The 16955-nt window shown below is 36.8% G+C and overlaps 1 protein-coding gene across 7 annotated transcripts in view; it reads right to left on the bottom strand.

The window, feature by feature from the left end:
• Positions 1–16955, bottom strand: part of LOC129243081 (ral guanine nucleotide dissociation stimulator-like 1) — a 49503-nt gene that overhangs the window by 12564 nt on the left and 19984 nt on the right. The window contains exon 3 of one of the 7 annotated variants that reach the window (XM_054880181.1): positions 3232–4335. The exons of the other annotated variants lie outside the window; for them this stretch is intronic. Within the exon in view, the coding sequence (XP_054736156.1) occupies positions 3232–4335 (1104 nt within the window). The remainder of the gene's footprint in view (positions 1–3231; positions 4336–16955) is intronic. 7 annotated transcript variants of the gene reach the window in all.

The following is a 16955-nucleotide window of genomic DNA, read 5'->3' as shown; positions in this document are numbered from 1 at the left end:
ATTTTTGCATTTTTTCAACACTCGGAGCATTTCTGCCACGAAAAAGCTCGTCATAAAAAGCCATGTGTATTTGGGAGACGGTATAAAAATGTAGGTCTTTTCATCTTTATGCACAATATAACTAAAAGGAAGAGCTCGGCCAAATGCCCTACAAATGGTGTTTAAAGATTTAGATCTGATTCCGAGGGAAATGGTGAAACATTGGAGACAACGAGCATAATCCTTAATTAGTTTGATCTATACTTTATGAGGCATCGATCACTACAGCCATCTACCGAGAAAATAATGGATTTCCTTTTTCCCAAGCTACTTTTTTTCGTTTTTAATCACATACATGTGATTTTAATCAATTTTTTTTTAATATAGAGCCCCATGATTAATCCCGATATTTATTGACAAAATGAAAGTCGGGACTCATAACTTTACTTCATATTGAAATTTCTAGTGTGCTCGTATCTTCACCATTTATTTTATCATAAGATACAAGTGACACCTAATCGATTTTTATTTATGTAAAATGCATATCAGTATAAATTGAAAAAATAAATAAACGGATTTTCTTCCACAAAAAGGCCGCCAGCTCTTAACTTTCATTAACCAAATGATTATGAAAATGAAAACAAAAAACTTGGAAATGTTTATTATTTTTGTATTTTTATTCGCGGTGGCAATCAATATGCATGCACGTCCCTATGTACGTATGAGCTTCACTTTAATATATTCCTGGAAATTGACTAGGCTTAAAATTATTAGGTATTTTTTTATTAAAATAATTACTAAGTTGATGTCGCCCCTATTCTCGCTATCACGTATGTAAAGTTGTAATGCGGGACTTTTTCTCAAAGAATTATCAACTCATTGAACAAAGGGCAGTGTGTTACTTCGTTAAACCGGTTTTCTACGGCAAAATACAATTTGTTTGACTTGCTGTTCGTATGGCTGCTTTTCTGATTATTAAAAAAAATTGAAAGCTCTTGTTTTCCGCAATAATGTATGTATGTATATGTATGAACGCAATGAGTAATTTATGCAAAAGTAAACAAATCGCGAATGCCATAAACGTCTGTATGGAATGCAGAAATGTGTTTGGCTCATCTGGCGTAATATTCTATAGAAATATTTAAAATGGATTTATTGAGTTTATATTTTCAAATGACATAAATTCTTTCATGGTTCTGGATTTGTTTTATTTTGCATATTTTTACTTCTTCTCAAAAATGTTGATACAAGCTTGGTTGACTCAAAAAATAGTAAATAAATATTACGCTCGTTCACGCAAGCGAACGAGTTTTGAGCATTCCACAAACGGCGTGGAAAAAGTACTTCTTGGACAATAATTAAAAAAACGCCATATATGATAATAAATAATTGATTTTGCCTGTCTAGGTTAGGTTAAATGAAGTAGCTGTCCTTAAACGCATCTAGTTCAGTCAGAGGCCCCTGGTGATACCACCGAAACTATCCTATTTTTGCTCTACTTGGTCCTCTTAAAACCATTGTGTGACCTTTAAAAAGCTGGTTATACTAACTAGTTTGAAATTCGCAACATTCGCAATATTGTCCAGAAAAGCGAGACCGAGCAGTCTCAACCGTCTTCTACACAGAGCCACCCGTATAGAAGGTGTTCGACTGGCTCTTACTCTTCTATATCCTGGCAGTTTCTGCAATAGTCATTGAATGGTTCCGCTAATCTCCTAACATGTCTTCTTATTAGACAGTGTCCATGTAGGGCACCTACTATGATTCTTCATTTGAGTGGACTCTTGTTCCATTCGGGCCACGTTTGTCCACTGATAGCCCAAGTGTTTCACTGTTTTCAATTGGAATTAGCAACAGTAGTTAATAAAAGTTTACATGTCGACCTTGTCCTGATTAATTTGGAGCGAGGAGCCCAATTTAGCTAACTCTTCTGTCTTACAGTTACCTTTAATGTCTCTGTGTGCCAGAGAGTAGATTAATAGTAAAATACTGTGCAAGTATTTTTAATAATTTTAACACTCTTCTACTGTTTTAGACGAGACATGATAGGAACGACTGACTATCGGAGTAACTGAAGATTTCTCTAACTGTAATTACGCTTTTATTTAGCACTAAAAGGCTTTCTGAGATGGTTGGTGCCTCCTCTCTGGATGGAAAATGGTTTGTACAAGGTCTATTCAGGTATGTATTCACCGAATCACAAAAGTATGTGGCATTAGAAATGCCAGGAAACATCCAAAGTATGTGCGAGTGTCCCCGGTTGTTTGTCTTGAGCATCGATGATTCCCTCAATCTTAGCTGTCTTTCTCAAAATTGAAATAGCAACCCTCGTACAAAAATATATTTGCAGATGAAAAGTGTATGGGTTTTACATCACTAGAACCAATGTTTTTGGCAACCATTTTAGGAAAGAAGTTCCAGCAAGCGACTTGTGCACTTCACATTGGCCAGCATGCCTCATTTCTGTCACAACTTTAGAATTACTACATATACCTGTATTAGCCTTGGGAATCTGTTCGGTTTTTTGCACGCTATGCGACATTTATTGACGGCTCCAGAATAAATTTGACTTGATTATATGATTTCACCATCACGAGAATGGCACTAGACTGGAACCCGCAAGAGAATAGAAGTTGCGGTCGACCAATGATCACTTGGCAAAGGTCGATGTTGCGCGAACTCGCAGATGCCGACATCACATGGGGCGGCGCAAAAACAATAGCTCAGAGCCGTGCACGATGGAAGAGTCTAGTCGAGGCCCTGTGCTCCCGAGCGCAATAAACACGGATATAAAAATATAATTTCAATGTTGTCAATTTTAGCAAACTCGATTCTTGAAGTCGGGTTGTGAAAGGTTTAGCCTCTCCATTACGAGCAGCCAGTTCTAGCGTCCATTTTATATTCTACGCTGAGTACAATTAAATAATTTTTAAAAGATATATATTCGAATAGAAACTGATTTCTCTTACCCAAATGTATGTATTTGGAATTTGAATTTTATTTGAGTTCCAAACCACGAAAGTTGTACTCAATATGAGCTTAAAGATTCAGGATTTGCAGTATTCCCTATCAGCTCGATAGCTTACCGATGAATTCACTAGAGTAACTGTTTCTGATACAATAACACAAAGTGCTCAAAACTATCTGTAAAGTTCACATACATACATTCATGGTATGGTATATAAATTTTACCTTAGTTTAAATTCTCTCCCTTTAGACCACAAACTCTTTGAGCATTTTTAATTGATTTACCTTCGTGTGACAGTAATTTTTCGCATGCAAGTCTTTAGTTTTCTTCGAGAGATTTCGCAATGTGGCGCCAGTGCAGGCACACAAATATTTCAAGCTGGATACAACTTTCTTCTCAGCACTGGTCGCATCGAGATCATCGTAGGAATGGTATGAACTATTGCGGCGGGATTTGGATAGGGGCGTGGCACAGGATGAACTCGTGGGCGATTTGAAGAAGAGATCGAATGTGGGCGCCGACTTGTGATGGCGAAAGTGATGGAATTGTAATGTTTGAGTTTGCAGCGCATCCTGTTTGGTGGATTGAAACTCGTGCAGGGAAGGCGATGGTAGTGGGGATTTCGGCGTAAGTGGAGATGAGGGAGGCTCTGGTGATGATGGAGGCTTTGGCGGCTTTGGTGTTTGCTGTGGGACGTTATTGGAATGATGTTGTTGTTGTAGCTGTTCAGTCTCGCCCAACTGTTGCGGTTTAAGCACATGCTGTAGTTGTTGCTGCAGTTGCTTTTGCAATTTCTGCTGTAATAGCTGTTGCTGCTGCAATAAGTGATATTGCTGTTGTTGTTGTTGTTGCGGTTTGATGTGTAGTAAAGTTTTCGGTTTTGGCGGCAGCGGCGGCGACACACCATAATCCAGCGAAGGCATCAAGTTGCAGCTATCAATTTGTTGTCCTTGTTGTTGTTGCTGTTGCGGTGAAGACAGTTGGTTTGGCGGTAGTTGCAGCTGATGCGAACTGTGATGGCTGTGATGATGATGGTGATGATGCTTATGTTGATGTTGATGCTGGGGCCTGCTTTGTTGCTGTTGAAGCGCGTGATTGATTTGATTGTGTTCGTGGGGTTGATACTTCGGTGAATTGAGGAGTATATGTTGCAATTGATGATCGCTGCTATGACACTTTGTCAGTTTGAGCGGTTTGGGTGGTTTGGGTGGTGGCGGTGAGGTGCGTGTGGGTCGAGGAAGACGCGGTTGCTCACGCTGCTGTGATGGCTGCTGATTGCTGCTACTTTTGCCAAAGTCAACGTTGGTATCGTCCCCAGAAGCCGCCTCGTCCAATGTGCTCGGTACTGTTTTCACTGCTGACGAGTTGCTACTTTCGATTATGAAACTCTATATGGAAAGTGAATAATGAAATTGGGCACGTTCAGCGAACATGGCAGCATTCGCAGACGAATTAAACAAAAAGCGAAATGAGCGAAAATGAAAATGAAATTGAAATTGATTGCAATTGACCGAAAAAAGTTCATAATTAAAGTGCATTAACAACAGTGAGCCGAACAAAATTTTTTTTGTAGCTACTTCAACTCTTCACACAAATCAAACTAAATGCAAGCAAGCTTAGTTAGGTATATTGACCTTTTAAATAATGTTTAGCTGAAATCCATTGTTTTTTATATATTTTTATATTTTCTGAAACAACAAAGCTATAGAAACTGTAGGTCCCTCCATTTGTGGAACAAAATCAAGACGCACGCTACAAATAGGAGGACGAGCTCGGCCAAACACCTAACAGAAGTGTACGCACCAATTTTTGTTTTGTACTTTCTGTGATATAAAACATATTAACGGTATTTTAGAGCCAGTTTAGCAAGAAAAAATTAAAACAAAGTTAACAAAGCTGAATATTTTCTTCTGTATAATTCGGCATTTCTAAGCATCTCACTTAAATTAGCCTACTTTCTTCAGAAGCCAAAATGTTGAAAATTTCATAAAACGAGCAGAATTTGCAACAATCGACACTAATCAAACGAAGTCGTTACTATCGTTACAATCGACACTAATCAAATCGAAAAACCAAGTCAATCAACTCTTTTTCAAATTGTCTGCATCGCCCGTGGCGCTTTGCGCTTGAGTTCAACGTCCAAGACGCAAGATTGCAAATACAATCCTCAATTAGCGCCATAGGCAATTAACAATTGAGGCAATATGCAGCCGCTGTACAGAGTTTCAAAGCCGGCGCTAGCCAACCCCAAGGCTCCAAACGTTGCGTATACGCCCCTGACCTTGGCTACGCAGTTTGGGTTATTCGCGACAATTGAAAGCAAAGTGAAGAGCAAAACAATTGAATTTGGCTTAATAAATATGTGTGTATGTCGAGCGATAGCTAAGTAAGTTTCCACATCCAAAACAAGCGTTCGACGAACCCTCTGAGCGCTTAAGTTTAAGTGGTATTTGTTGTTGTTATTGCCATTGCCATCAAAAGCACATCACTGTCATCGAAATCGAGATAAAAGCTGGCCGTTGTTTATAGTTTTTTTTCTGTTTTTGTTATTTTTGAATGTCTCGCAATATTTAACCAATTAGATTTCTACAAAAGCAACAAGCCTGAGTACACTTCAATATTTCGGCGACGGAGATGAGTTTCAATTACACACTCGCAATACTCGCAGCTCTTACTGTTGTTTGAATCACGCAATTTGTTGCTGGAACAATTAATTTTTTCCTAATTCACTTAGCATTAGCCTGAGCTGAGTATAGTAAAACAGCAGCTGATTTTATGTCTCAAGTGACTCAAAGTAAATTTAACAAGCCAACAAAATGCCTTGGCTGCTTCACAGTGCGTGAATTTGAGTAAGTAATAGATCTGTATGTATGTGTGTATGTATGTATGTATGTATGTATGTATGTATGTATGTATGTGTTTATAAAAAACTTGCTTTTCATGTTGAGGTTACCGCACACTTGGGCTGTCATAACTTCAGTTTATTCGATTTTGAAGAAACAAAAATGAAGTCGAGGATTAAAGGGAATTTTTACAGATATTTTTTTAAATATTTTAAGATTAATTTTTGGTGTTAAAAAGTTGTGAAAAGCAATTCATTTATGCGCAGACACCTGCATTATTTCATCCATTAAAACAAAGAAAAAATAACAAATTTAACTTTTGTCAAGCGGACAAATGTATAATTTGACATGATAGAATAACGCGTTATTACCACAAAATTGTTCAAACAATTTTGAAAATGGTGGAACTTTGAGAACAACATATCACAAAATCTGTAAATTTTTTGGTGGAAAGAATCGTCCGAATGGGTCTACGACTCAAAGGTTGGTGAAAAAGTAAAAGGACTGGCGGAGCAAAAACTGGACGTTCTGGTGTGTGACCATCAACATCGAAATTTGGACGTTCTCAACAATTAGGCATTCATGAATCGACTTTTTCGCGAACTTTACCTGTAGACGTGCTCATGGTGGGCATTTAAGAGATGTTATTTTTCACACATAACTGCTAAGAGTCGTATTTTGCATAGAAATAATGAAACCTGTAAGAATCTAAGATTTTATCTGTTTTACTTTAAAACAACATCTGGGCGCGTCTTTGGAGAGACCCTTTATATTTATTAATTTTGCTTTTATTGTATGCTTGTGAATCAAATTTAAATGACAAACGTCCCAGTGTAGTCCCTTCACGGAAAATCTGCTTAATCCACCGGAGTCAGCATAAGAGTGTAGGTCTGCGGGGGAACAACATCAAATTGTACAGCCCAAATGTGAGGGGAAGCTCAGCCAAAGAGCTCTCAAAAAGTTTACCCGCTAGTTCGTTAATACTATAAATTTAGTAGGCTCTATATTACCATACATTCTCGAGATCAATAATATTGATGCATGCAACCCCGTATTTGCTTGTCGGTATGCATTAAATATTTCATTTTTGCTCTGATTTGTAGTTCTTTTAATTTAATTTAGTGCAACTTAATAATTTTTATTTTGCTCACAAAAGATTAATGAATAAAAACAAACCGAGACTTTCCCTTCACGCCAAGCTTATTCGCTTTTATCTTCCTCGAATGGTGTCTAGTAATTAATAGCAATTTTGTAATATAGATTGGCCCTTGAACTCTGTCCCAAGCATGGCAAAAACTTGTGTAAAAACTCGCAGCATTTAAATATAAATAAGCTTCAAGCGATATGCATTTATGGGAACTTTGCGTTATTAAAAATGTTTGTTGTTGCTGGAGTTTAATTACTTTAATGCATACATATGTACGTACATATGAATGTATGTAGTTGCATGGCAAGACAACGCAACCTTAGGCTCGCTGCATTTATATTTTGCAATTATTAATGACTTCGCGTCTGTGAAACTTTGCAATAGTTAATTATAATCACAGAGAGCTATAATCTTCCAAATTTCAATTTAATTTAGGTTTTGTAGAGTAATAATAGTTATTAAAATTCAGCAATTCGAGCGAATCTAGTTTTCTATTATTATATTTTTTTTTGTTTTGCGAAATCAGTATTTGTAATTCAAACTGCCAACAAAAAAAATATTTTTGTACTAGGAGTTCACTGGAAAATGCAGCTCATCGTAAAATGTACACACACCTATACAAGAGATATTTAAATGTCAGCCAATATTCGTATATGTGCACCTGCGTATGTATGTACGTATGCATGAGCTTTTGCTTAAGGAGATGTTACTTTACAATAACCAGAACATTTTGCGGACTTTCGCGGAAGTCATTCAATTTATGGCAGGGCACTTGGAAATATTTTTAAGCGTAGAGGTCAACATTAAACATTAAACACCATAAATGGCGAGTATATCTGAATATATGCACGCGCATGTTTTGAGCGTTTAACATGAAGCCTTTGTATATTTTTCATTTGTTTGCGAAAATACATATTTTCATTCACAAAGTTTATTTATTTTTTTGATTCTCAAACTGTGCGATCAAAGTGCTGTCTATCGTGGGGCATTGCCTTCAAATTGTCAATATTTCAATTACTGTATTCCGTAGTTTATTGAGAGCGAGAGTGCGTTTTGTTTTCCGTACTACCATTTTCGTTGTTTTTGTATAAACAGTTACCTATCGGCACCGCTGAAACACTTCCTAATGTCCCGGCTGTCAAATGAGGTGTGTTTGCTCCCCACATCTTGCAAGTTGGCACTTACTCACGCCAGCTGCACAGCATAGACACGCATTTGTTGAGATAGAGGAATGCGCTCATGTGTACGTATATATTTACAACAATTCGTTGCTTTATTTTTGGTCATTTAGCCTTACATATTTTGTATTTTCCTTATTGAAGTGAGAAAAAAGAAAAATTTAGTTATAAACATAAATGCCATTCCTGAACAAGTGCACGAACCCTGCAGGAAATACTGAGGTAGAGAAATCAATCTCTGATTCTGAAGCAGTAAGATTTTGACAAATGCGAAGCACTTCGCTGCTCATAGCAAAGCCAAAATTTAGAGGAAAATAGTATTTAAATTACTATAGCTTCCGAGGCAACAAGTTATGATCGTGAACCAGGCTGATAGATGAAGGAAGCAGGAAGTATCACATTTAAGTTGTAATAAAATAGATATAATTTAATTTTTAAACTGAGGTGCAATATTTTATGAAAACAAAAATTAAAAAAAATAATACTTTTTGTCAGACCCCAAGGAATCGTTGCTCTACCATAAGACAACTACTATTCAGTGGCAAACGTGAGCGGGGTTTCAGTTTTGTTCCTCATAGATGCCAAATTTAACACTGGTTCCCAACTACTATGAAAAGGATGATGCGCTAGATCCAGCTAGTCGAGTTTTGTACTTAACCTTTTCAACGATTATTTAGAAACTGTCAACTGCATTTCAGAGAGATGCAAAATGCGAGATTTCAAATGCACCTACAAATATTTTTCAATGTATCTTAAAGTATTTGCGAGCGTTAGATATTTTCTGAGGTACTTTTTACGCTCTATGAAGTACAGCTGACTATTAGAAAATATATTTTATGCTTGCAGAAGCGCATGTAATGGTTACCAGAATACGCAGCTGCCGTAGCCGAATGCGTTGGTGCGAGACTACCATTCTGGTGGGCGTAGGTTCGAAACTCCGTGCATAAAATAACAAAATGCCATAGAAAACCTCCTCATAAAAAAACAATTGCCGTTCGGAGTCGGCTTAAAACTGTAGATCCCTCCATTTGTGGAACAACATTAAGACGCACGCCACAAATAGGAGGAGGAGCTCGAGCAAACACCTAATAGAAGGGTGTGCGCTAATTTTTATTTCCATTTCGGAAAAGCTATCGAAAAACTGAAATCACCATGCAAAATTCACTAGCTCCATTTATATATAGAAAATAGAGTTTATGCGAACTAGTTATGGTTCTAAATTTACTAGAAGCGCACCAGTTCGGTATTAGTAGATATTCCTACAGGGAAGTTAGTGTCAGACGCACATGCATACTCATCACAACATACACACATACTAAGATGAATGTGACTTGAATGGAGATGCTACATATGCCAAGCTACATAATTTATGATAGTTTAGTCTTAGGAAAAAAAAAATTGTTCATGAGCTGACCTCTCGCAGCTACTGTTTACTGTCAAAAAACAAATAAAAAATTATTGGAAATTTTAAATATCGTACAAGGTCTCCAATAATGAGAAATTTTGTTTGGAATCAGATAAAAATAAAGCACTTCGAAAAAATCGAAAAAAGAAACTTTGGAAAAATGTATACAAATTTACTTAAGCTTACCCATACTTAAATGATAACAAAAGTGTTCTGCTATATACTAAAAAATATTTCCTGCCAATATATCTAAATACACATACGAAAATATACCAACTGCTATGACGTCTTGGTATTCAAATCGAATTTTTCATTCATCCAAAATTTTTTTTGTTTAAAAAATCAGAAAATTCATTCATGTATTGATATTTTCAAATCGATTTTTCTTTCGTTTCAAACTTTTGTTGTTTTTAAAATCAGATAATTTATTCATATATTGAAAATTTCTAATCGATTTTTTTCGTTCCAAATTTTTTTGTTTTTAAAATCGGAAAATTCATTTACATATGTATGGAAAATTTCATGATAATGTCGCTAAAGTTAATGGAGATGAAGAGATAGATTTCATTTGTGAATTTTTTTCTCAATTTCATTCAAGTTTTTACGAGTTAATTTGTCTAGCCTGGCCTTATTGGATATTCTTATTGGTATATTAGTTTTGTTTTTATATTTATTTATATCCGAAAAGTCAAAGTACAAAGTCAGACTTAGGTCTTTTAATAGTACAGTGCAACACTACAGATAATTCCAAAAACCAATTTTTCTTCTTGATTACCATTATTTCGCGGAAGAAAGTTGAACCATTTTTTATATTTCTTTATATTCATCGCATTTAAGAAGATGCCAAAAAAAATTTCTTTTTAACTTTCCAGTATATTTCACAAAAAAGATTTTTTCGTTGAGACAAAAAAGATTAGTTTGAACGCGGGGAGACCTCTAAACACATTTTTTTAACTTTTCAAATCTGCGGCTTTTTACAGAAATACAATGTTCAAAATCATTTCAGGCAGCAGCAATAAACTTTTCAATGCTTGAATATCAACTATTTGGTTTTTTTATTAGGTTTTTTTTTTTTGTTTTTTTATAAATTTTTTTTAGGCATACATAACATGCGCACTTAACTATGAAATCAATTAGTTGAGTGCGAACATTTTACGCTTAAATAACACTGCGTTACAAAAACGAACTTTTTTTCTGTCCTATGAACCAAATATACTTTTTCGGAAAGGGGATAAAAAATAAAAATACACGTGTATCGGCGATTTTCATGTACACGTCAGAATTTTTTTTTTATGTATTATATAAAATATAGAGCTCGTAGTCCGCCTGTGTGAAAAACTTTGGATCAATTTTTAACCCTTTTTCCGTGATCCAATCGCGCTGAATTTCTGCAGGCAGACTCGTGGAAATGTTTTTATTATGTAAAATTAAAAAAAAGAAAAATTTTATCAATTCTCAGATTTTCTTGAATTTTTTTTTTTTTTTTTAAAAAAAATTCTAAATTTTCGGCATAACTTGAAGGGACTCCAAATTTTTAAACAACTTATTAACCTTTCATTTATTGTTTCATACAACACACTCTGTGCCGTTTGTGTGTTTGTTACAGTTCCGGAAGTTCCGATCATCTGACAGTTGCGCTACTAGGAGACGTATACTTTGACAATTCTTTTAAGTTCTGTTGCGCGAAAACGTCTTACGAAAAATGCAGTGCCGGACTCGAAATAACTTTTGTTATGTTTGTGGCTTATTCGCACCAAGTAAAAATTTTAAAAATATTACGAAAACAGTGGTTAATTCGTTTCAGAAAATATTCAAGACTGCTTATGTTCCTTACTTGTGGTATACTCCGGAAGTCGTGTGCGACTATTGCTATAGAAATTTATGCAAGTTTACTGATAGAAGGTCAACAATAAAGTACTCTGTACCAACAATTTGGCTACCACGTACGGAGCACTGCAGTGAACTGTGCTACTTTTGCGTAACTTTTACTCAAACTAAAGGGTACCAATACTTTCGCCAATACAACGCTAACGTAGAATCGGTTATTCCAGCGGTTCTGTACTCACCAGAAGAACCTATAGCGGCTTCAATGAAGATTTTTGATGATGTTCCCGAATTAAGGGATGGAGAACCAACAGTAGCACCAACAATGCTATCAACATTTCCTGTATCGAATGCGAGATGCGGGGAACCAGAAGTATCGGAATTTGTACCAACACCCAGTGATCTTAGTAACGCAAGCCGACTTCAATGACCTTGTACGAGAAGGAAATTTGTCAAAGAGAACAACCGAACTCTTTGCATCACGCTTTAAGCAGTGGAATATAGTGGCGGCTGATTTTAAAATAACAGCCGCTCGTGATCGGCGTAGCAGTATTCCATATGACGAATTTTTTAAATTGCACGAAGATCGGGGAAAAAAACCTGGCTTATTGTTGTGATATTGATTCGATGTTTGAAAAAATTGGTTACCCACATATTTCAGAGGAGTGACGACTTTTCATCGATGCATCGGTCAACAGCCTTAAAGTAGTGCTGCTTCATATCGGTAACAAACATCCAGCTGTCCCGATCGCATATACCACCAACCTCAAAGAAACATACGAAGGCATGGAATTAATATTACAGCTGATAAACTACCAAGAGCATAATTGGAAAATATGCTGCGATCTAAAAGTGGTCGGATTACTCATGGGTGTTAAGCGTGGATTTCCAACCCACCAGTGCTTTTTGTGTACATGGGAAGGTCGCAAAAGAGATCGGCATTACACTGAATTTAAGTGGAAACCGCGAACATGCTACAAAGTAGGCGTAGAAAGTATAGAAAATCTACCATTAGTGCAGCCATCTCAAATCATTTTGCCATCACTACACATTAAGCTCGGTGTCGTATCAAGGCGATTGCAAGTTTGCGCAATATTTTTCCGAAACTGAGCGGCGCAAAGATTCATGCAGGTATTTTTTTTACGAAGGCTTTTAGTAACTTTATTTTTTTAATGATGTGTATAATTTAAGGAGTTTTCAGTGGTCCGCAGATAAAAAAAATAGTTGCAAGTTATGAATTTTCATCAAAATTGAATGCTATCGAGCAACGTGCATGGAAAGGCACAGTTGCCGTTATTGAGCAGTTTCTTGGCAACAAACGAGCTGACAATTATAAAAATATTGTTGCAGAAATGATTTCGGCATATGGCGAAATGGGCATATTAATATCGCTAAAGATCCATTTCCTTCACAATCATTTAGATTGTTTCCCTGGTGATTTAGGAGCTTGTACCGATGAACATGGCGAAAGGTTCCATCAGGACATTGTGGCTATTGAAAAGCACTTTAAAGGACAAGACATTACGCATATGCTTGGCGAATACTGTTGGTCTATTTGTCGCGATACTGACACAAATGCTTACAAACGCAAAAATAAAAGACCTAAGTTTCTTTAAAAGCATTAAAATTTTTAATGTAACAATTTTTAATATTAATATAATAACATTAATAAAAAAATTCGGGATTTTATATCTCTATTGAAATGCGGAGTGAAATACCTTTCTTTTGATACCCACATCGGCATATCTCAAGCAATTTTTTTTTAATTTCGAACAGGTGGCAACCCTGTGAAACATTGTCAGTGGCAACACCTAGGTGAAGAGTCTAGAAATGTGATACACTATCTGTGTGCCCAATTTCATTCAAATCCGTTAAGCTAATCCTGAGATCGTGTGGCTATACAGATATGCATGCAAGAATTGCTCGTTTAAAGTTATAAAATACAAAAAAAAAATTGTGACGTGTACATATAAATCGCCGATACACGTGTATTTTTATTTTTTATCCCCTTTCCGAAAAAGTATATTTGGTTCATAGGGCAGAATGTGTGTAACGCAGTGTAATTAAAAGTGCGTTCACTTCGCTAACTGTTCCAATTTTTTAGACGCCGTGAAGCGCGATAACCTTTCATTCCGTAGGGCCTTAAGCTAAGATTAAGGCTACGTGAATGCCGCTTATCTCTCATATCACACTGCCAATTCCAATAACCTTCACAAATGCTTTTCGTACTCAACAGAATTGTGTGCATACTTATTTTATTTGCAAAGCCAAATTAGCTATTCCGTAAATAACAACTTAAAATAATTTAAAAGTGCGCGTTGCAAATTTGTCATAAATTTTCTGCACCACAGGAAGTTGTAATTATGTAATCAGCAACAATTCATGCGTTTCATAACTTGGAATGTAAAATAATTTATTTCTTTTGTTGGTAACTCATGTATGCCCACACACATTCAAATATGTATATCTTGCGCTAGACCTTACAGAGAGTAAACAACTTTGGTCGCTGTTGCTCCAGTGGGGCAAATTCCTGAACAACCAACTTGCTGTATGGAGCACCAACATAACAGATATCTGTATTTACATGCATACTTACATATATACAACTTCCTTATGTTTTAAATAATGTGTTATGCGGGTGTACCGCCCATTAAGCACGAAACTAATTGACTTCAACACCACAACAGCTGTAAAAGCAGAGACGAAAAGTGAGTAAAATCTAAAACAAAATAGTTTCCTTTGTTTTGGAATACTTAGCGATGACTCACAGCTTACAGCATACATACATGTGCACACTCTTATATAATAAATATTTGGTGATTAGCTTAATTTGTTGAAAATTTGTAAAGTAAATATTAAGTGGGAATCCAGACTTAGTTTGTGTAGACAAAGAAAGAGGTGATGGCTTAAAACGTATGAGGAGGCAGAGTAGGCGCTACTGGGTATGGGAGGGTAGGTGAAGCGCCGTTTGATACCATTTTGAGACCTCAAACGGACAGATATCTACAGCCAACCAGAGCTGTTGATGTAATGGAGAAGCTTGATGGGATTCACTGCCTCAGGCTGTCTAAGGAAGAAGCACCCAGTGACCTTAATAGTTTAGCTGCCAAGCCCGGACATTTACAGAGAAAGTTATCAACAGTCTGCTTCTCTGAAAGCCGCTGAAGCTGAAATCATTTCCCACAGCTGCAATGAGAATTAAATGGTAAGCCTAGCTTTTCTGCATGTATGCCGATCGTCCAATGACCGATAAATACAGCTACGAGTTTGGATATTGAATGGCGTGAAGTCCACAGGACTTTCAGCGTCCTGCGTCTATTGTACTGAAGCCAAAGTGTTTTCGAAGTAGTACCCGAAGAAAAGGACCTCCATCTCTTCTGCGCTTTCCACTTTTGTGCAATTCCACTTTAACTGTGTATGCCAATGACGGGGTGGCCGATCTCTGAGACCAATTTAGTCGACCCCTTCCGGGGAAGCTCATCAGCAATTTGATTTCCCTCTATGTTCCTATCTCCTGGAACGCAAATCTGAAAATTGGTCCTTGCACGCCCAAGGAATTTGATCTCTTCCTTACATGAGTTGACCAGTTTAGATCTGTACCATGGCGTCATCAGAGCCTTGACTACCGGAAAAAATTTTAATACCTCTCATTGCTTCCACGTTCCCTAATCATTTTGCATGCCTGCAGGATCGCAAAGACTTCTACCTGAATAACACCAGCAGTATTCGACAGTTTTAAGGAAATAAATAAATTGATTTAGAGAAAAGCTCTGCTTCGACTCACGTCAGTGAAAACTGAGGTACAGATTCTCCCCTCGTTCCAATTCTGTCTTTGGAAAGATCGCCCTGGCACGGCTCTCAAGCTCCAGTTTGCGGATAGAGAGATCTGTACGAAGTTCAGAGAAATGCGGTGTTAACTACCTAAAAATGCTACCATGTCCCTTGAGAGATTACCTCCAGAGGTCAAACTCCTTCAAACGGATTGCTCTTGGTATGCTTGATGTAAATTTCTAGTAAGGAAGCTTAACAAAATAATGTCTAAAAAGTGTTTCCTGGTAGAGAAGCAATCTTTCCGAGTTTTATAAAGCATGTGAGGCTCTTATTTTACTTTTTCAGTGGACGCCATTTTGCCTTTGTAGCATAGATTAAGTCGCGTTCCTCTGCTATTACCCGCAACGACTGCTGCATCCATTTTATGCAACATAACTCTTTTCATGGCACTTATGTTGCTAACTAAATTTGACTTGATGGGTCTGTCAAATCGAAAGGAAACATGGATATTTTCTAGTTCAAAAGGGAAGCATTCGTATAAATTGTTAAGATTAGTATAGTAAAAGCGGTAGGTGAAAGTTCATAATTTAAGTAACTATTATTTTTTCACCGATTCGGAAGCTTCGAGGGCCTACACATATTGGGTAGTGTTCTCTAAAACCTATTGTACACCCACTTTCTATTATACACCTATTTCTACCACTTGATAAACCTGTTGAGAATTAGAAGCACTTAAATGAAACAATTATCAAAATCCGTGTCTTGCTTAAATATCGCGCGTATCTGTAGTGCTCTTTGTCTAGTGATTGTTTGGTATTAGGTTGTAAGTATTGGTGACTCAGCGAGCTCGAAAGGCAAAAACAGCGAAGAACTTCTTTTTATGAAACTTGCGCTTTGATTCCTTAAACTATTTTCCATTTAATTATCGCACAAGTAAGCGCAAAACTTCACTTTGTTAAGAGAGAAAGAAATACGCGTCGAATTAAAATTTTCCACCACTACGGTCGTTGATGTCAGCTAATCGCGGCAACCCTGCCAATTATAGCTAGCTCACACATTTCTCATTCTGAAAGCTCGACTTCATAGAAGCTAATACAGTTGTCGTACTCGTATTAATCATAAGCACATAAATGATCTGAGAAATTTGTTGTGTGCTTATACCAACAAAATACACGCGTCATAAGCACAAATTGTGACAATTGAAAAATGACAGAATCTTGGAAGAATAACACTGCAAAAGAGAATGCAACTGAAAATTGTGTTTTCCAACAACACTAACTGACTCGATACAACTGACTGATACTACAAAATACTGCTGCAATATATAATATTTCCGTGAATATAATATACAAATAAACATAAACATGTGTGTATGTAAGCTACTACATTAAACTTCTCGGTCATTTATCAAACTCGTACTTTAATTTTTTATTTTTCTTAAATGGTTTTGGAGAAATTTTACGCTATTTGATGGCTGCTTGGTGTTAAGCTTGTAAGTAGTTTTGCAATACCCTCCAACGACTGCTAAATGGGGCTGTTTATGTGCACCTACACAGGCACACATACAAATGTGTTGTGAAGCTGTCAGTGCATTGCCGCCACTGCCATTTAGCAACATCAACAACATCCGTTTTATGCTGTAGCTTGCGCTGCTACTGCTGCTGCTGCTGTTGGACGCACATGTACGAGTACATACAAACAAACATAAAACATGACAACAACATATTTGCAGCGATTAGCCGTACTAAGCGAACAACATCTGCACATTCCCTTACGAAAGGCTGCGATAAATGTAGCGACTGCTGCCGCTGCAAATATACCAACACCAGCACAAGACTCG

The sequence above is a fragment of the Anastrepha obliqua genome, chromosome 3, assembly GCF_027943255.1.
Source record: "Anastrepha obliqua isolate idAnaObli1 chromosome 3, idAnaObli1_1.0, whole genome shotgun sequence".
In the NCBI taxonomy this organism is placed as follows: Eukaryota; Metazoa; Arthropoda; class Insecta; order Diptera; family Tephritidae; genus Anastrepha; species Anastrepha obliqua.
The sequence above is the reverse complement of the archived record's forward strand: the minus strand, read 5'-3'. Positions and strand labels throughout refer to the sequence as shown.